The sequence below is a fragment of the Sebastes umbrosus genome, chromosome 13 (assembly GCF_015220745.1).
Source record: "Sebastes umbrosus isolate fSebUmb1 chromosome 13, fSebUmb1.pri, whole genome shotgun sequence".
Lineage (NCBI taxonomy): Eukaryota > Metazoa > Chordata > Actinopteri > Perciformes > Sebastidae > Sebastes > Sebastes umbrosus.
The window spans coordinates 22,754,116-22,775,815 of record NC_051281.1 but is presented as its reverse complement, the minus strand read 5'-3'; the positions used below and the strand labels follow the sequence as shown (position 1 = coordinate 22,775,815).

The 21,700-nt window shown below is 39.3% G+C and overlaps 1 protein-coding gene across 18 annotated transcripts in view; it reads left to right on the top strand.

The window, feature by feature from the left end:
* nalcn (sodium leak channel, non-selective) overlaps positions 1 to 21,700 on the top strand; it is a 100,848-nt gene that overhangs the window by 3,180 nt on the left and 75,968 nt on the right. For 3 of the 18 annotated variants that reach the window (XM_037789640.1, XM_037789644.1, XM_037789645.1), the window contains exons 2-11: positions 1,986 to 2,097; positions 2,302 to 2,363; positions 3,467 to 3,607; positions 3,823 to 4,005; positions 7,094 to 7,177; positions 7,336 to 7,475; positions 7,579 to 7,707; positions 12,894 to 13,045; positions 16,411 to 16,553; positions 16,864 to 16,968. In XM_037789640.1, the coding sequence (XP_037645568.1) occupies positions 2,322 to 2,363; positions 3,467 to 3,607; positions 3,823 to 4,005; positions 7,094 to 7,177; positions 7,336 to 7,475; positions 7,579 to 7,707; positions 12,894 to 13,045; positions 16,411 to 16,553; positions 16,864 to 16,968 (1,119 nt within the window). In that variant the 5' untranslated portion in view covers positions 1,986 to 2,097; positions 2,302 to 2,321. The other 15 variants (XM_037789655.1, XM_037789639.1, XR_005209559.1 and 12 more) reach the window with 10 other exon arrangements.

Genomic DNA, 21,700 nt, shown 5'->3' with positions numbered 1-21,700 from the left:
ACTAAGTGTTCTCCTGCTTAGATTTAACTTTTTAAAAGGTGTACATTCAGGTTTTGTCACTTTAAAAAAAAAAGACTTCTTTGTTTAATTTCAGTCAGTTCAGGACAGGTTCAAAATGTATTCAAGTTATTTATTCATTGCATGTTTACATGTTGAAGTTTGATTGAGACTGTAGATGGCTTTTCAGACCATTTACTCATCTATCAACTATACTATAAAAAACTCTACTACCAGACTACTAGACCTTGTCTTGCTCAATTCATACATACTGTAAATGTAATCATTTTTATTTATTCCGTTTAGAGATATTAGTACATTTCATTGATGGGAACACATGAAAGTCACAAACCTTTGCGTTCATGATGCAGAGACAGTGACATATTTCATCTGGGCATTAGGATATTGATGCCTGTTCTTTTTCTGATTTTTTTTTTTGTGTTCATGTCCATGACATCTACAAATTGAATTTATTGTTTTTAATGTGATGTACCTTCACTATCCGGCATAACTGAATTATTTTAGTGCTGTTTTTCTTGAAGGACTGCTTCACCCAAATTACAAAACATGCAATTTCTCACATTTATATAGAGCCATACAGATAGTTTTAGCTGTATCTACTGTGCTGAGATATCTTTCTCTGACATTGGACTTGAGCTTGTGTCTCTGTTACTCTGTGTAAGAAACTTAAAGGTGCTAAATTCATCCAAAGCATTAACATAGCAGCAAACAACTATTTGTTATGTAAAGATATAGAGGAGTAATGTCTCCCTGAGCAGAGAATGAAGTCTCTCTCCTTCTGTGTGTGTTATAATCGGAGTCTCTCTGTGCTTTAATGACATAGTCAGGCTGGCCGCACTTGCTTTTAGTGCATGTTCATGCATGTGAGAGTGCCTCACTGGCTAGCTCACGGCGCCTGCTCTGCATTGCTCTCATACGGCGGTTACAGCTGATAACGCCGTCCTGACCATCGGAAGCATTGCGGAAGCGTAGCCCTCAACCCCCGTTTCTCCCCTAGGGAAACACTGCTATCTCTGCCAGCACTTTCGCCATTGTTTTCACTGTTAATGCTGTTATCATCGTTAGCTGCAAGCTGCCAGCTCACCATCGCCATGGTGAGAGCCATTGAGAGCTGGGTCTGAAACTAACACCCGCCAAGCGCCAAATGTGGGTAGGTTTTCCGTATGGCAAGTAAATCTCATAAGGCTATCCGCCACACTGGTGTGTAACGTTTGTACCAAAACAGTGATATCATAAAAAAAAACACTTACACTGACACTGAGAGTCTGTACTGCATTTTGGTGTCATTTATGCTGCCTTGTTAACATCAAAATCAAAACAAACATGCAAATTAATTGTTAATTTAAGTTCTCTTAGTTTTGTATTCAACATAACACATTATTAACTTAATGAAATGGACTAAAACAAATGTATATGTGACACAAAAAGGCAATTTATTATTTTGGCCGCTTAAAAAATATGATTGGCCGTTGGATTTTGTCATCTACCAGCCCCCTTGGCCGGTGAGTCAAAAATTGAATTTCGGACACTGGTTGAGAGGCATTAGAAATGCTCCCAATCCCATATTTTTCACCTTTAACATTTTTACAGTTTTCATTGAAACTACTTTGCCAAAGAAATAGTTCACATAAAATATTTTTGGCAGTGTATTCTGTGTATTCTCCAGAGTAAAAGGGGTATTGTTGTTTCCAGAAAGAGATTTTTTTAAATGTGCTGAGAGAGCCCCACAGACATTGTATTGGGATGGCGCCAGAGATATGAGATATAGATATCTCAAAATATGGACAAATATGACCAAAACTATCAGCATGGCTACACAGAGAAAATATGTTTTTATGTAAATTGGGTGGACCGGATTAATTACATAGATATGTGCTGAAGCTGCACCTTGCAGCACTTGTGAATATGATCTCTCACACCTCTCTACTGCTCTTATGACTGCTACCATTCACTGACTGCTGCCACAGGACCTCCAGGCCTTTAGGACATTCTCCTTTTTGCATCTCTAGTCTCTCTCTCTGGTTGGTCTCTCCACCCTTCTGTGACCTGGGGATGAACGCACCAATGAGGAGCCTCACAGTGAGTCCCCTGGTCCTCCTCCACCCCATCTTCTTCCGCCACAACACCCCAGTCACTCACTCACTCACAGAGTGTGTCGCATATATGCCTTGATGTCAGACGTGGTGGGCATTCCTGTCTTCTATGAGCGTATTGTAGATGTGGGTAGTGTACTGTATACCATATGAGCCATGATGTTGACTAACTGTTGTGTGTTATTTACAGGGTATGCCTGATCGCATGTTATGTGCAGTGCTGGAGCAATTTCAGCTTTACTTTTCCCTTTGGTATGTGCGCTTTGTCTCCATTCAGAGTGTCATTTCTTCTTGTGTTCTTATGTTGAAACGGCCTGTACACTTTTCTTTTTCTGCACACAAACATACACAAACATGGTCATGCACAGGTACAGTAAAACCAACTCACACCTCCTCACACCGTACAGAAGGTGGCACAGCTTAAATCTACTGGCGCCTCGGTGTTCAATACGATGAAGATCGTGTATGATCTTTCCCGATGGTAAGTCACTGGAGCTGTTCCAATGTGAATATACACTCGTCCTGTGTTCCATGTGTGCTACGTTGTGTATCACGGTGGCCATTCAACAATGCAACACATTTTTAATTTCAAAGTACACACCTCTGTTCTGGCAATTCAAGTCAGGGTAGTTTATTTTGCTGAATATACAGTGAATCACAGTATACTGATTACCACCAGAAGCCATTATTGATACACAGCTTATTTAATACATTAATGCTATATTTAAATATTGGTTAACCTATGGTTAACTTTGTCCAGTTAGTCATTTTTTTAAGAAGTGCACTGCACTGGTATTTTTAAAGTCAGTTAATGTGGCCATATATGGCAAGCCAAGTGCGTCTGTATGGAGGATGGAACCTGCCAAAATCAAAAATAAATAAATGATTCAATAAATAAATAAATGTCATTAAATGTAGTAATTAATATTCAAATAAATGTAGCCATTAATTGATAAAATGTGACATAAATTGACATTTCTGTTTTAATTTGCTTCTTTATTTATTTATCTTTGTATTAAGTCCCTTATTTATTTACTCTTCTGTTTAATTTTCCCTTTTATTTATTAATGTATTATTTATTTATTATTTTTAATTAATTAATTTATTTTTGCATTTATTTTTTATTTATTCATTTATTTATTTATATTTTCATTTTTTTATTTTTTTTTATTTTGACAGGTTCCGTCCTCCATACATCTGAGCTGCATTAAAATATTTATTTTGATTATAATCCACATGATTGGAGTTAACAAGAAATGGTACTGCCACTGCCCAGACTTGGATGCAGCCAGAGTGTTCTCCTGTTCCTTATTTATCTTTGTTCACTGTTTGGTTCGCCTCCTTCTCTCTGTCAGATCCACTCCCTGTATAGCACAGCGAGCCCCAGCATGCTAAAGAGGAAACAGAGCTCACGGGTCGAGGCCCAGCCCATGACCGACTTTGGGCCGGATGAGACCCTCGCAGACAGCGCTGACATCTTTTGGATCAACAAAGCAGTGAGTGTACTCGCATGTGTGTCGGGGTCAGCTAGCCACAATGTTCCATTCATGCTAGAAATTTTGATTATTTTTAAGTCACACTTGATGTATTTCCACATGAAATTTTGTTTTAGAAATATGGCAAGGTTGTCCAAATAGCTGGACAGCGAAGAATATAACAAAATATTATAGTACCGTTTGTCATTATTTCTTCTTTTGTCCTCTTCCTGTAGTGGGTGCACACCCTGCTGCGGGCCTGTTCCATCATCAGTGTCATCTCCGTGTGCATGAACACCCCCAAGACATTCGAGCACTACCCGCCGTTGCAGTATGTGACCTTCACGCTGGACACGCTGCTCATGTTCCTCTACACTGCCGAGATGATCGCCAAGATGCACATCAGAGGAATCATCAAGGTAGCTCCTTACAAAGTCACACAGTCACAGGAAGCACATTAACACGATTAAAAGATTTCCATTGCACAATACTGAAAGATTGAACTATAAAATGCCAATGAAGGAAAAACAGAAAATACATCAAACTAAAGGGGGAAAATGCTGTTTCACTGTGACTTTGAAACTACACTGTGACACATTAAATCCTTTTAAGTAATGGGATGAATTTCAGCAAATAGTTTTTCATTTTATACATGATGGGAAAATCAAATGTTTTATTTTGTGTATGTGGCCATTGATTTCCATTCTGTTCTTGTATTTGTGTGTTAGTAAGATATTGAAAGAAAGGAACGAACTTGGAGGAAACTTTATGGAAAGGTTATGGAGCACTGAACTGATTAGCTTAACTTTTCATGCCAAAATGTGATGCAGCAGTGGCATGGCTTTCACACTAAACTAATTCATATAACGCCATCATAGTTAATGTGCATATCGCCCAGAGACTGTATAAAAGATGGAAGACGTATCTCCACTTCCTCCCGCCAAAATATCCCGGGGGTGGGGGGCATCTTGAGATTTTGACATCATTTGGAGCTGGAGTCTGAGCAGTAGTGATCGGTGGGCTGAGCCGCGGTATCAATGCCCCGCCCACACACCCGTCCGAGCCAAAATACGAGCCAAGCACGGCCCCAGCTTGCTAGCGTGAGCCACCTAGCTGCTGCGTTAGCACCACGGTAGCTGTTTGGCTAGAAAGACACAACAACTAACCATAATAACTCTATAAATACACTTATGATCACATTACCACATGTTCTATTACACAGACTTGAAACGGTTAAGGAATGTTAAAGTTGCATCTCCTCTCTCGTACATTTCCTGAGCCTCCGGCTGCGTGAAAACTTCACTCAGAAAAGCTGTCAATCACAGCTGTCAACCATAACATCTCACCTCCTTTTTATAGCATCAAATAACTAATTAAAACCAACCTTATCAGAAAAAGGAACACTTGAACATACATCAGCGTGATAAGGACTAGCTAAAATGACAGAAACAATCTTTAGGAAAAATTTAGTTGACGTGTATCTTGACTTTGTAGTTTGGCCCATGTCCCATCTGCTAACATGGAGGGGGCAGGATTTATGACCTATACTGCAGCCAGCCACCAGGGGGCGATCGAGATGTTTTCGTTTCACTTTTGGGGAGCTATCATATCGTCCATCTTTATATACAGTCGCCAGATGATATCGCCAGAAGACAGTGGTGGCAAACTTCCTGTTATTGGTCCAGTCAAACAACATGGGAACCCTGTAAAACACATTTTCAGTTTAGACATAACCGTTTAGCCAATTTTTGCAAATGTAAGAGGACAAAGGTAACAGCCGCTGAACAAGTACATGAGCTTTCTGTGTTGCGTCAGATTTGAGTCATACTTTAAATTCAACCTTACTACTGTAGTTGTATTGAGCTGTAAATTCAGATGAATCAACACAATTCAAATCTGAGGTAGACAGATAATGTTCTTTAGAAGAATTCAGGAACAGACAGCTGGCAGATGAAAGGCCCATAATTACAGCCATAAAAAAGTGTGGACAGCTTAATTGGCAAATCAAGGATAACAAGCAGAGAGGCACCGGAGGACACAGAATCACCAGTGCAGCGAAACAGCACAAAAACTGGAACTTCGTCTTTCACTTAATGTTTCTTTCAGTTCTTAAAGGCAGATAAAACCCATCTTTGTTCGTAAAATGTTTCTGTGAATGTCAGGTAGAATTTCGAAATTCTTAGTAATATGTATTTTAGGGGGTGACAGTAGCTTAGTCCATAGGGACTTGGATTGGGCACCGGAGGGTCGCCGGTTCAAGTCCCCGCACGGACCAAGTACGGACTGTGGACTGGTAGCTGCAAAAGTGCCACTTCACCTCGTGGGCACTGCTGAGGTGCCCTTGAGCAAGGCACCTGACCCCCAAACTGCTCCCCGGGTGCTTTATAGTAGCTGCCCACTACTCTTAATTAGGGCTGTCAAAGTTAATGCGATTATAACGCAAATTTGTCTTAACGCCACTAATTTCTTTCTTACGCAATCGATCTTTCGACCATCATACTAAGGTACATTTTGAACAGATAAAAAATGTGTGATTAATTTGCAATTATTCGCGATTAATCATGGACAATCATGCGATTAATCGCGATTAAGTATTTTAATCGATTGACAGCCCTACTCTTAATACTAGGATGGGTTAAATGCGGAGATTAAATTTCACTGTGTGCTGTGCTGTGTACATTGTGTGTATATGTACAACACAATGTGACAATAAAAGCTGATTTACACTTTTTTTTTTTTTACACATTTACACACTGAAAGTGAGAGAGTGTTGATATATTCAACATCGGAAGACATATTTTTGTAGCTAGTTGATGAAAGAGCCTGCACAAAACAAACGATTCCACACAGCGTGGTAAAGTAATTGCATGCTTTTGTTCTTGTCAGTGTGTAATCAAACATGGTCTTATCTGTAGAGTGTTTTTCGGAACACACCCTCCTATTTGCAGCCTTTCTTCCTGTGGAAGACTGACCCCCTAAGAGCTTCTTACAGACTCTCTCTCTCTCTCTCTGTAAGTGGTAATTAAGTGTGCCCATTTTTGCTGGCCCCATGACATTTCAGTTTGTTCACACTTCAGGGGCTTAATCTTTTCTCTTTTGTCTTATCATGTTGAAAATAAGGCTGTTTGAATATTGTGGCCAGTCTGTCAAAATGGGCACATTAATTTGTTGTTTTCTTTGGATCTTGCTATGCCATTACTTTTTCCACACAAAGGCTTTCTATCACAATAAAAGCTTTTTCCGTCAGATTTTCAGAATGGTTGGCACTTGATATGGGCAATTTTCAGAACCATAAAGACGAGCATTATTAAAGCCCTAAAACATCACAGGATGTCTTGTAATTGTTTGAATACATCAGCTTTCTGGAAAACTACGGCCCTGGATAATGATCATACATACAGTATTTATTCGTGTTCATATTTCTTGCTCCTGTTCTTCTCTTCCAATTATTTTCTCGTTTTTGGCCTCGTATTGACGCCTCCTCTTTCTCTGTTTCTCTCTGCACAGGGGGATAACTCCTATGTGAAGGATCGCTGGTGTATGTTTGATGGATTCATGGTATTTTTCATCTGGGTATCCCTGGTGCTGCAGGTATATTGCAACATTTACAATTACAGGTTTTTCTGCAATTATATTGCCATTTTCTTCCCCCCTGCAAGTGCTTGTGCAGCTTGACATAAGGCAATTCATTGTAGTAGCTGTAGCTGTTTTTTTATTACTTCTTAACAATCCATTTCTCTCTGTTTTAGGTGTTTGAAATAGCAGAGCTTGTGGATCAGATGTCTCCCTGGGGAATGCTGAGGATCCCCCGAGCGCTCATTATGATCCGGGCCTTCAGGATCTACTTCCGCTTCGAGCTTCCTCGCTCCCGCATCACAAACATACTGAAGTAGGAAACTGTCATGAGCACTTCTCTTCACTACGGTCTCCACAATTAAATGGATAGTTGCACATGTGAAATATACGCCTCTCTTCGCTCTTCTGCTTTGCAGGCGATCCGGGGAACAGATCTGGAGTGTCACCATCTTCCTGCTGTTTTTTCTCCTGCTCTATGGAATTCTGGGCGTTCAGATGTTTGGAACGTTCAATCATCACTGTGTTACTAATGACACGGAGGAAGGGTAAGAACGATGGATGCATTTTTGTTGTTCTTATTACTTGTTTCAACTAAGCCATTGTACTAAACTCTCATCCGTTAGCTTTTTAATGAACACCTTGTCTTTCCCAGCTTTAATAGAGGTGATGCATTTTATGTTTACTGAAGCAATAATAGTTAATGAAGTAGTTTTAAGAAGCTAGGAGATACATACTGTACATCGAGCGTCTTTCTTATTACAATTTATGGACTATAGAGCCAACACTAAGTGCACCAAGCAAATCACCATTGGTACACTGAGGCATACTGTACGTCTGCCAGACATTTAATCTGTGCGTTACAGGCTATAAAAGCCAATCTAAAATAATTTGCCTGCAAGTATATTGGATCATAACATAAATAGCCTACAGCTACTGCAAAACCCCAAATATACTGTCGGCTCACTCATCAGCGTTGATGCGTCTTCCTGCAGGCTTTGTGCTCGCAAAGTTTATGTCACTTGTGAGTTCTGGAAATTGGTTTGCAGGGGTGGTAGCTTGTTTTACAATCTGCCTATGTGAAACACTGCAGGGGTCTGCACAATCTAGACTGAACGATCTGAAACTTTAAAAAGACAAACTCGGTTTGTATTTATTGCACTACACCCAGTTGCCAGATTCCATATACAATTTATATTGCAGTGTATTATGTATGCTAAAGGGCTCTTCTCTCTTAATTTTTTTGCTTACCTTTTTCTTATCACATAACCGTTTGTTTCAGCTTGAATAGAAAGTGTGAAGCCATCGGCTTTTATTGGCCCATCAGTAGTATTGTCTAAATTAATAGCTGCATTATTTAAAGGGGACATATCATGCTCATTTTCAGGTTCATACTTGTATTTTGGGTTTCTGCTAGAACATGTTTATATGCTTTAATGTTCGAAAAAGCCCAGTCTGCTCTGAAATGCTTGTGAGAAAAATATGGTGCACCTTTGCAAAGGTAGTTCTCAAGCTGTGGGCGGAGATACTCACGTCTTATCTTATCTCATATCTCATGTCTTGTCTTATTTCACAGTTTGTGGGTTGGTAGGTACTCCAGATACCCAAATGTATGTGCACAAGCACTGAAAAAGTGAGTTTTTCATGATATGTCCCATTAAACTAGGGCTGTCGTGCTGCAGGACTTTCCCCTGCGGTTATAAGGACTGGCTCAACAGCGCAATATGCGGTATTATTGCAACTTGTCTTTTGTGTTGTGCTTAATTGTTAGGCTATTATTACGTATATTGTTGCTTTTTAAATGACAAAGATGACTGATTAAAACAAATTAAATATTTGTTTATTGCTAAATGCAGAACAAACAAGGGCAATGAGGTGTAGCGTTTTTTTCAGCTGCGGTTTTGTTACGTCTGGTTGCTATGATACGGAATATCAAACTGTTGGCACAAAGTAGAGTACTTGCTCCGGATGAAGGGAAAGCTGAAGCACATAGCGAGAGAGAATGAGTTTTAATGTCTCGTTCATTGTTGATGTTGTAGCCTACATGTAGGATATGATGGTTGGTTATTGTGGAGTTTTACCCAAAGTTCGAACATTTTTCACCTCTCGATGACCAGAAAAAACACCATAGGGGCAGCATTCAACGCAGAATAAACGCTCAGCATTCGTCACGTCACTGCAGTTTGTAGCAAAGTGTAAAAATGCAGCGCTCCCATTGGGAAGGATTCAAAAAAGAAAAAATATGAACATGGCGGTTGTGGCGGTTGCTTGCCATCCCCTGCGGCTGGCTTGTCAATATTGCAGTATTGCAATATTGCAGTTATTGCAGCCCCACATTTAACATGCTGTGATTTGTAATTTCTGTGATATGACAGTTAAAATCCATTCCATTCTGAAACAACTTGTATAACCAAATCCATATCATGAAGAATATCTGTACTGGTGGGCTGTTTATAGCAATTATACTGGCATGGTCCCAGAGATGGGACGTTATCAAAGGTTCTAACAGAGATGGAGCTTTGGCAACTTGGTCCTCTTTAATGTAATCGTGTTATGTGAATAAGACAAGACTTGATGGTGAATATCTAACGTCAAGACCTACGTCAGTCTGGTGCTTGACGCATAATACTGTGCTTTTTGTAGACCAGCTGGTAACGAGATTGCGACTGTGTCCTCCTTTGAAAACAATATCCCTCCTTTGCACAGTGCCACGGTAGTACTGTACATTTAGTGTGAAAGCTGAGTTACACAGAGGCAATGATGTTAAATAGTGTGTGCAGTTTGGTGAATAAAAACTGAAAAACAGCATCCTGTTTTCAACCCACATTGTGACATCCCGCTTTAATGAATTACCGCAAAGCAAACCAATGATGGGTCAGCCCGATCAGTCAGTAGCTGTCACCTGCCGAGCTGAGTCTGACACATCCTGACAGCGTCTCATCTTTTCTGATCAATTTGGTGTGATCGTCTAAGCAGCAGCCTTACACCTTAAATTGACTTTGTTTTATGTGGACAAGCACCTCTGCACAACCTTCTTTCCTTGTCCAATGTTAGTAATTATAGTAATTTAGAGGGTGCATAGGCAGGAGCTCACTGCTAGAATACCTTGTTTACTTTAAACATGGGTGGTCAGCATGTTCTTGCAGCAGGAAACACAACAACCTGTGGGCGGGTGGGGACATGAAGTCATGTTCTTTAAAAGAAAACATAGCGTTTATTGGGCAAAAAAAATTAATTATTCAATTGGAATATTCAATGGACTTTAATTTAACTGCCCTATTCTTTAATTGTCTTTTAAAAAGAAATAAAGTGAAATAGGCAAAATTGAAAAAAAAAAAAATCAATTGAAACATTCAATGCACTTTAATTTAACTGCCCTTCTCTTTAATTATCTTTTAAAAATTCTAATTAAAGTGAAATGACCAGTATCTTAATGATTCCATAGAAACCCTTGGGTACTAGCACTGGGGGAGATGTGGGATTGGGAAGGTGTGACAGTGTGGGCACATTGCTGTACAAAATCAGTATGTATTTAAACCCATATGTGAAGGATTCGATTTAAACATTCAGTTGAGGATGATGATGTGATACAGAGAATAAAAGATGGGGGGAAGCAACCATCATGGTTTAAGCCCCAGGCTGCAGGGAGAGCCAGCACTAATTATAATAATTAAAAATTCCTACATTGTCCAGCCTTATGTATTAAGCTCATTCCTGCTCAACCTCTACCCATCTATCTCTCCTTACTGATCGTGTGCCCTAAACACCCTAGGGACACCACGTACATTGACCATTAGTAGCAGGAGAGATAGCACACGACATTGCTCACATTTATATCTCTGATGTCCCTCTGTAACATCACTCCAAAAGTGGCCTGGCAGCTGTGCATCTAATTTGTTTGCTGCTGTGCTCCTTTCCCTAAATCCCTCACGTATATATATGCTTCTAATGGGGTATTTTAGAAATATGTCACACAAGGACTGATGTGTCTAATCTCTATCTGCCATATGCCCTTGGCACAAAGTCAGAGCTCCCTAGCTTTTCACACACAAGGGATTTAATAGGAATTGGGGGAAAAATCGCAGGGGAGACATTTTCTGATATGGATATTACAAAAAGGGTACTGGATTTGTGAACAAAGTAGGGTCTCGTCTTCTGGATGGTCAGGATTTCTGCAATTGAACTCATGGAATGAATAACATGCATAGTTTTGTTCAGTATGAATTAGATCTACTGAACTGGACATGGATTTATTAAAAGCTACATGATTGTGGTTTGTGTGATAGATATTTTGAACCAATTAATGTAATAATACCATTTTAGAGGGTGTAAGCATGTCTATGAAAAATATGACTTAAAAAACACGTTTACATTGTTACATTGTACAACGTTATTTTGTTTTCAAATTGGATGGAGATATGCTTAACCCACTGATTCAGTGTTAGCTGGAATGGCCAGAGGTTGTTGACAGGACCTCACATTTTTCAATTATGCAAGCATTACAAATTAATTTTGGTCTGATCAAATAATAGATTCATAAAACCAATCATAAAAAATGTCTTATCGCAAATGTGGTTTGTTTTTCATTTGACTCACCGAATTATTAATATCCCATTATTACTGGACATTTGGTCTCTCATTTGAGGCTTCATTTACCTCCTCTTTGTCATCAAGAAACATGATTTATTTGATAAGATACAGTGGTGTTATTGGGCCCAGCATAATAAGCTTTATCGGATTCATCACTATGCCTCTGATTGCCCTTTGTGATAGTGCAATAAATTATCCCTTCTGATCCCGTATCCCTTAATAAACAATTTGGATGAATGTCTGGGCAGCCAATTTGAAGGCATTAATTTTCATTAGAGAAATCAAGCAGCTCCTGGAAATAGCACCTGTGGCTAAAAGACAGGGGGACAGAAAAGGAAAGGGGGAGTGTGTGCCTGTACTCTGTATGTGTGTGCACACAGGCAATATTCATCTGTGAATGTGTGTTTTTTATGCTTATTTCTTATGTGTAAATGGGCATAAATAATTGACCTTCACATCCGTGATGTCATTAAATGTGATGTCAAACCTTAAAATGATCTGAGCTCACAATTTATACTTTGAAATTCACTTGTACCTTTTAAGAAAGAGTTCTGTCTTCATTTTGCTGTTACAATAATATGTTTATTCACACATTACAGTATATATTTTTCTCTTTTTAAGATATTAATTCCACATTCTATGTTGCTTACCAGCCCTGTCTCCTACAAAATTACGTTCCCATACAACTAAACTGCAATCTCAATTACGTTTTGAGTGAAACATATTTTCTCCCGGATTACAGTTGCAGTTTTAAACCGTTTTAAACCGTTTTAAACATATGATTAATTTTGTAAATTTAAATAAAATAAAGCAAAACTATTTTGTAAGGTTTAGGCAACAAACCTTGGTTACGGTTTAGTAAAAAAACATCATGGTTTGGCTTAAAATGATTATGTTTGTTACGTTATTTAAGCTATGGACGTAAATTAAAACAAGTGAACGTTGACTTGAACGGGACGCGAACAGCGGTCTATTGGGTGGACGTCCTGTGGACATTAGAAATGTATTTGTGATGCATCAAAATCAAACTTAATCTGCAACAAAATACGCTTACCTCAAAACGTAATTCACAATGCAGTTTTGTTGTAGGGAACACAGTGCATACATATTACTTATAACTGTTTTTCTTCCCTTATTTGGTTAGTAATGTGACATGGAACAGCTTGGCCATCCCAGACACCCATTGTTCTCCTGATGGGGAGGGCTACCAGTGTCCTCATGGCTTCAAATGCGTGGACCTGGAGGAGCTGGGCCTCAGCCGACAGGAGCTCGGTTATAGTGGCTTCAATGAACTAGGTATAAGCTATACACTTACACATTTAATGCTTTCAAACTAGGGCTGTCAAAGTTAACGCGATACATTCGTTTTAACGCAACTAATTTCTTTAACGCAATCGATGTTTTGGGGGTTATAGCGGGCTCAGTTTTAAAGCTAGAGGATACATGAAGATACAAGTATCATATGAAACTACAAAAAATGTAATGAATCCATTGGTACCAACCATGCCATACTAGCTTGTTCCGAATGAGGTTAAATAACGCTCCAAACTTATGCTAAATGTTGGTGAGGAAAAACTGTCATGGCCATTTTCAAAGGAGTCCCTTGACCTCTGACCTCAAATTGTGTGAATGAAAATGGGTTCTATTGGTACCCACGAGTCTCCCCTTTACAGACATGCCCACTTTATGATAATCGCATGCAGTTTTGGCAAGTCATAGTCAAGTCAGCACACTGACACACTGACAGCTGTTGTTGCCTGTTGGGCTGCAGTTTGCCATGTTATGATTTGAGCATATTTTGTATGCTAAATGCAGTAGCTGTGAGGGTTTCTGGACAATATTTGTCATTGTTTTGTGTTGTTAATGGATTTCCAGTAATAAATATATTCATACATTTGCATAAAGCAAGCATGTTTGCCCACTCCCATGTTGACAAGAGTATGAAACACTTGACAAATCTCCCTTTAAAGTACATTTTGAACAGATAAAAAAATTGTGATTAATTTGCAATTCATCGCGAACTATGAACAATAATGCAATTAATTGTGTTTAAATATTTTAATAGATTGACAGCCCTAATTCAAACACATAACTGTCTGATAACAACTAAACAACCACTTCCTCAAAGTAATTCACATTAATAAAAACTTCTTTTGTCACAGTTTCTTTCCACTTATAAATGTATTCTGCTAAGCAATGTGGAAGAATGACCCTGTGTGAGGAAGTGAGAACTAAAGTGCTGCATATACCAGCTTAGGCGTGAAGCTGTGCCATTCAGCAGCATCCTGCATTCTTATCAGCTGCACGCTGTTCAAATCCAGTGTCAGTGCACAGTGCAGTGCCCCTAATCTGTAGATAGCCGTGAAGGAGAGTGAGAGCTTCACAGTAAACACCACCTTCATTTAGACATTATAGACTGGAACATGGCACATTCAGTGCAATTTACGGGCTTAAATGTATTGGTCTATCAACACATTTTATAAATATGTATGTAGCTTTTACTGTGAAGCTTAAGTGCATCATAAAAAAACCCTGATTTTATTATTATGCACGACCTTATTTATAGGAGTGGTTCTCACCTCTTTAAAGAGTTTAGTGGGGATTCAGATGTGCTATTAATATTCACATCTATGTAGAGGGAATAAACTATGCATAAAAATACAGTAAAACCCTGTTCCCACTGGACAAAAAACCCACTAACACACACTAACATCTGGCTTTTGCCTTCAGTGGGAAAGGTTACAATCGACATTCATTTCCTGGATAAATGACTCTGCAGTAGTCACGGTCATCTGATCGGCAGTGTTGGAAAACATGACACCTGGGTGGACACGCTAATTTCCGTCCCTTTTCCGGTGCGATGCTATGCGTTGAAGTGATTATTTATATATATATATATATATATATATATATATATATATAATAAGTAAAATCAACAGGGATTTTGTTATTATAATTTATTAACATACAATTAAATGAGCAACATGTAGCACTGAAAGCTAGTGTTTTAAAATGGGTACTACAGTTCCAAATTCAAAACATTGGAGCCGTGGCCCGTCCGCTCCATGTTCAACTCCTTCGGTGTGACTGATAGCAGTTAGAGTGTGTTAGCATTCACTTCACCGGCTGTGTGTCTCAAATACTTGCTGCCTTGATAACCCAGCTGCACACGGACCACAGAGAGATGTGCTGAGGCTTTTCATGTCGGGTGGAATCTAATGTTATGTTATCTCTGTTGATCTCAGTTCATTTGCTTGCTTTCATGGCAGCAGAAGGCTGTGTTTGCGTGCCAATTTCTTTCATATGTGGCAATGGGGTGTCAAAATGGGCAGTCAACGGGATCACACATGCTAAATTTTGGTGAGGAAAAACTGTCATTGCCATTTTCAAAGGGGTCCCTTGATCTCTGACCTCAAGATATGTGAACGAAAATAGGTTCTATGGCTACCCACGATTTTTTCTATCCTATGTGCAGTACGCGTGAGGGTTTCTGGACAATATTTGTCATTATTTTGTGTTGTTAATTGATATCCAATAATACATTTAGACATACACTTGCATAAAGCAAGCATATTTGGCCATGTTGATAAGAGTATTAAATACTTGAAAAATCTCCCTTTAAGGTACATTTTGAACAAATAATGCAAAATGCAATTAATTTGCCATTAATTGGTTAACTGGTTTGAGAGTTTGAAAGAGAGAGTAAAAAAGTAGCAGATATAAAAAAAGAAGTAACCACCACATCAGAAAAAAAACAAACAAAACAGAAACACTCCTTTCCCTTTTCCAATAGACGAGTATGCCTATCGCCTATTTTTAGCTGGTTTTACCATGTTTAAAAAACCTCCATATACGTGCTAATTTTGGTGGAAAAAGGGTAGTACTGTGGTATATGTCAGTAACTATTTCTAGCCCTGCATCCCAGAAACCCAGAGGCCCTGATTCAGAGCTGTTAAGATGATAAGCTTAAAACAACGATATGATGCGCTTAATAGTTGAATTGGGAGATACCGACCACAACTATCTGTCATCTACAAGTTACCTGTCTAAAAATGACATGATGCGATCAGGGAGGTCGTCTATGTAGAGAAAGATTTACTAAACTGTTGGTCTTTTTAAATCACAAAAGGACACAGTTCACTCGCAAATCTTTTCAAACATTAAAATAATATAGAGGGGCGATTCTTCCCTCACTAAATCATCTTTAGGTGAGTGTTAAAAGTACAGACAGTTCATTTGCAAAGAGTCCATTAAGCAGAAAACGGGCAAGAGTTTCATTTTGTAGTTTGGCCAACTCACAGAATTTACATAAATTAGCTACATCTGACCAAATTTGTCGCTGACAGTGACAAAGACATGCATTAACGATAATAATTCTGTCAGATTAATGAGTCTGTCTGAGTTAGAATTCAAAGTCTTGTCATTATAAAGAAGGGAGGATACAAGGGGAGCTGTATTTTTCATCCTGTAAGCTGTCAGAATGTACTGTCATTATATAGAAACTCAAGGTATTGTCTTTTTAAAAAGGTTTGAGGGGAGCCATGATAATTGGTGTGGAGCTCAGAGACACCACCGCGTTAAGCAAAAGGCCGATACTGACACTTGTTTCACTAACAATCTCTGCTTTTCATCTCTGACTCCTTGTGTCTGTCTTTGTTTAGGTACAAGCATCTTTACTGTGTACGAGGCTGCATCACAGGAGGGCTGGGTGTTCCTCATGTACAGAGCCATCGACAGTTTCCCTCGCTGGCGCTCCTACTTCTACTTTATAACTCTCATTTTCTTCTTGGCATGGCTTGTCAAGGTTAGAGCCAGTCTCTCTCTCTCTACTGCACTTTTCATAACGCTTTCAGCTCCCATGGCATGGCAGCAGGGAATGGTTGAACACCAAAAGGTTTTGGTTAATTGACATAACCTAATCTCCCACCTACAGTCATAACAATTCCCCCTTGTTAGTAGAATGTTCTCTGGCTAATGAGAGAATAATATCATGTCACAGATAGTGAAAGGAAGTCAAGAGAGGGACCTCCACTGGGTCATTTATTTTTAATTGTCATAACACTTTCATTCTCACTGTCTCTGTTTCACTCTCTCTCTGTCTTTTCCCTTTACAGAATGTGTTCATTGCCGTCATCATCGAGACATTTGCTGAGATAAGAGTGCAATTTCAGCAGATGTGGGGGTCAAGGAGTAGCACCACCTCTACCGCTACAACACAGGTACAACTATCACACTCGCAGACACACAAGCTGACAAAGTAGTGCCACATGGACAACTTTATCTGACCTGATTCTAAACATTCCTTGAACACCAGCTTTCTTTAAAGCTGGTCATCTTGGTACAGAGTGCAAAAAAAAATAAAATGTGTCCATTCATCAGAGTTCAGCTCATCAAAGTTGCATGGATTCGGAAGATTCAAAGGAATGAACACAGACGCATTTTGACAGGAATGGCTTTCTTCAGGGTTACAAGAGTGCATGGTCATCAATAAAATGCCTTCACTTAAATCAAAATTGGCTGCCTAAGCGTGCTGAAGATATGTTTTTTGGTGGTAGAGGTACAGTAGAGAGTGTCTGCCTTGGTGACTTCAGGATCAAATGGTTATGCTGGCTTCATCAGACCATTACCACCAGCTGAGTTTGAAAAAGTTGAGATGAGATTCAGCACCTCTGAGTCTGAGGCCATGGTATTCTGCCTGTAAATAGTAGATTGACCTTCCTTTGGTTGCACGCAAGTTACTTACATGGGTTAAGGAGTTCAGCTATCACAGGGTTTTATTCACAAGTAAGGGTAAGATACAGCAAAAGACTGACCAGCAGATTTGTGCATCGCCAACAATACCAGACTGTTATGGTAAAGAACGAAGGGTAAACTCTTGATTTATCAATTAGTCTCCAAAGGTCATGAGCTCTGGGCACTGACTGAGTTTATGCGATTGAAGATGCAAGTGGTCGAAATTAGTTTGTCACAGGACATCTGGGGTCACCCCTACACGTCTTCCTAACTGAACTGGAAGCGATGCGATCGAGCCATGGATGTAAAGTATAAAGAGAACTGGATACAGTGTTGTAGGCGGGCGCCTGTTCATTCCTATGAGAGTTGCTCAGTGGCGCATGAAGCCACAATGGCCCGACTGCCGAGTGATAAAGTACCTGGATCACCCGGCGATCTTCCTCATCCATTGGGCCTATAGAGCAGGCGCAGTAACGGTCCTTTAACTCCGCCTCCCAGGCCTCGCTCCAGCCTTGGACTGGGGCTCATTCACATGAACGGAGGAAGGGAAATAACTGGATTTGGCTATTAGTGCATTTTGCAACTTTTAGGCCCTAATGATTTAAATAAGGGCTATTCAAGTGTTCATACAGGGAAGTTGATTTACCTTAAATTATCAGCTGATTTACGGACGTCTCTTTCCCAATGTAGGTATATGGGAAAAAGTGTTTTTACCACCATTTGGCCACTACAAGAATTTGCTTCAAAGCCTGGCACTCTTCCTGAGGGCTTGGAACAAGCAAACATCAGATTGTTTCAGTTTTACCCAATGAAGATGTCCTATCCTGCTCCGTGCATCAGTGAACAGGCAAAGCGACGTGTCGCTTGTTTGAAAAAAACGCTCGCTCTGGCTCTATTCATGCAAAGTTTTGCACACCTCCAACCTATTTACATTGGTTAAAAACAATGCGGACAGTAATTGCCAGTTAATCACTCTCCTTATGGAGAGTGACATCGCTCGTAGTATATATCTGGACAATTCTTCGCGCTCCATTCGCCAGAGTTTGCTCGGTTGCTGTATGTTAGGAAGAGGTGTTAGGGCCATGGTGAGGAGGTTGGACCTCTGGATTGAGCTTGGAGAAGAATTGGCATTGAAAGAAACCCTTTCAGGTAGTTTGGGCATCTGATCAGGATGCTTCCAAGATACATCCCATTGGAGGCATTCTGGGCATGTCTAACTGGAAGAAGACCCAGAATACAGAGGAAAAGGACACGTGGGCTACATGGCCTCATATAGCCTTATATAATCTACCTTTGTAGCAATGGTGATTTAGTTACTTCAAAAAGACTTAACATTAGTTCGTCTAAGTCGCTGACCATGACCCAACACATCCCAGGTTTGATCCGGATGGGGATCTTTATTGCATCTCTCTCCCTCATTTCCTTTCATTTCTCTGCAATTGCTATCTAATAAAGACACAAAATGCCCCCCCAAATAATTTGATACAACAAGATAGCTAAGGTTACAAATGTTAAGGTATTAATAAATCATTATCAACCAATACGCGAGTGACAACCCCAAAGTTTAAGTAAGCAACTTTGGCAGATATTATGAGAGACATTTGCCCTAAAGTGTTTAATATTCCTTTTTAACTACTTGCATTTTACTTTTAACACAATTTTATTTTGTCCAATATGGATGTTGAAAAGCAAATTACAAGACTCTTACCTCAAAACGTGCTTTCTTTGTGCTCATATTTTTCTCCAGTTATTTTCTATCACTGCTTGTAAATTGTCATAAGATCAGGACATAGACGAATATAGACTAGAGAGAGATAATAAGGAATACTGACAGACTTTATGGCCTGAAAACACATTCAGTGTCATAAAGAAGTGATTTGGGTGAGGGGAAAGCAATAATCATAAAAAGGTTTGACAGTTTTTGGAGGTTCAATCTATGAATGCCCATAGATTTCTCACCATCATTCAGTCCAGACAGCAGTCAGTTATGTTTGTGATTAGCATTTTCAAGTTTGAACATTTAGTTGTCTTACAATTGTCCTTTCCGGTATGATAGGGGTTGTTACTCTGGTCTTGATTAATGCTTTTTTTGTTCTTGACGTAATAGCCATTTGATTGCCTCTTCCACACTTACAGTTAGACTACTCTGGACTGACAAAGAGGGTTTGAAGCAGAGAAAATCAAGAGCAAGCGAGGGAAAGTGTTTTGTAAAAAATGTGATTACATTACAATTGAAAACTGTGAAGATATGGAGGCAGAAAATCAGAGACGTTATTTGTTTCAGTGCTGAATTCACAGAGAATATACTGTATAACACTAAATAAGGTGTTGTATATATGGCAGCAGCCTATTAAAACAATAAAAAAAAAAATAAATACAACAATAAATAATGAATATGGTGGGCCGATGCATAGATCTGCATTTGTATTTTGCAGTTATTTTGTTGATTGAATAGAAAAGCTATCATTGGCCTGTGACTGAAGCACATCTGGAGTTATATGTTTGGATTGTATTTGTTAAGAATCCAAAGTCCCTTTTAAATATTTTACATTTTTAATCATAATGGAGTTGTCATGACACGCAGTGAACTGTTTTCCATACTGTTGTTTATTAAAATTATACTCCTGGAAAGTCATGAAACTAAAACCTCTGTTACTCCAATCTTGGTGGAAAACAGGCTGGTGTCCACGGCATGTATGTACTGCTATGACCTTGAAAACAATTAGCCTTTCTTTCCATTATCAAAATTAATTGTAATCACATTGTCATGCCCCAATCTTTATCTTAGAGGGGGGAAAAACTAATTAGCTGTGGTGTAACACTTAACTGTCAATCACGGAGGCTGAAACAATAATGCTCCCTTCCTGTTGTTCCCTAGAGAGGAAGTGCTGTTATAAGGTGGCCCTGGGAGACACAACCCATGCCACGATACCCATTCCTTGACTTTGCTATACTCTCTCCAGATTATTGAGGCTTTTAATAGAGATTAGACTGTAAAGCCTAACTGTGTTGATAAACTGACAATGGATAAATCCACTTTTGTTTCACAGGAATTGTAATTAAGGGCTGAACTTGAAGTTGAATTACACTGAAGTCTACTTTGGCTTATCTGAAGTTGAATGATATCAAACCCTGTGTGTTTGACATCAAGGTTGTAGATAGTATTCTCTTCGCCATGTTATATTAAATGCAAGATGATAAAAGCTATTGATTGGGTAGCACGGTGCTAGGTTGTGATAAAATGTGAAGCCGACGTGGAAGGTATAAGACAAAGCTGAAACAGAAGGGGAAAATGGTACAGTATGTAATTAAAGCGTGGAATGATGAATGAGGCAGAGTGGTTGAAGGATTTCTACAAGCAAGCGGCAGCTCTTTATACTGGCTCTGTGATGCTACTGGAAGTTTAGTTTTTTTGTTTTAGAAACCTCAACAACCTTCAATTTTCACTTAGTCCTCACTTTCATTAGCCGTGTTTCCATTCCCATTTTTATGCGCATCTTGAAGTATCGCATTAGAAAAACTGTGTGGAAATTTGATAAAAACTTCCCCAAAGAAAAAACGTTTTTTACGCTTGCTTGAGACCATTAACTCATGTTTAAAATGTTTACTGAGGTAATAAATCAAGTGAGAAGTAGGGTCATTTCCTCATAGACTTCTATATAATCAGACTTCTTTTTGCAACCAGAGGAGTCGCCCCCTGCTGGCTATTAGAAAGGATGCAAGTTTGAGGCACTTCTGCATTGGCTTCACTTTTCAGAATCGGAGGATGCCATCTGGGTTATACAGCATCATAATTCCTTATGACAAAGGTTGACAACTAACTGAAACTTGCTCTTCAGGTGAACTCATCTGCCAAGTTAACAGAGTACAAGATGAATGACGTGGCATTTTGGAACCAGTTGTCATGATAGTGCTTATTACTAAGTTGTAGAGTTCATGTTTCAGAAGAATGATTGATATTCATGAGTGAGCCAGCTCTCTTGTGAGTTTGAAAGCCTCTGCTGTGATATTGGTTTGTTTTTAATTCTGGTGTTAGGTCCTTAGGCCTACATACTGTATTTAGTATCTGTACGAATCTGTGTGTGTGATGCCTTCAGCTTTTTTTGTGGCCACAGATGTTTTATGAAGATGTAGCCAAAGGGTAGATGTGTGTGTTTGAGTTTTGTCCAGTGCCATAAATGGTGTGCATTTTTTTTTCTTTGTGTGTGTGTGTGTGTT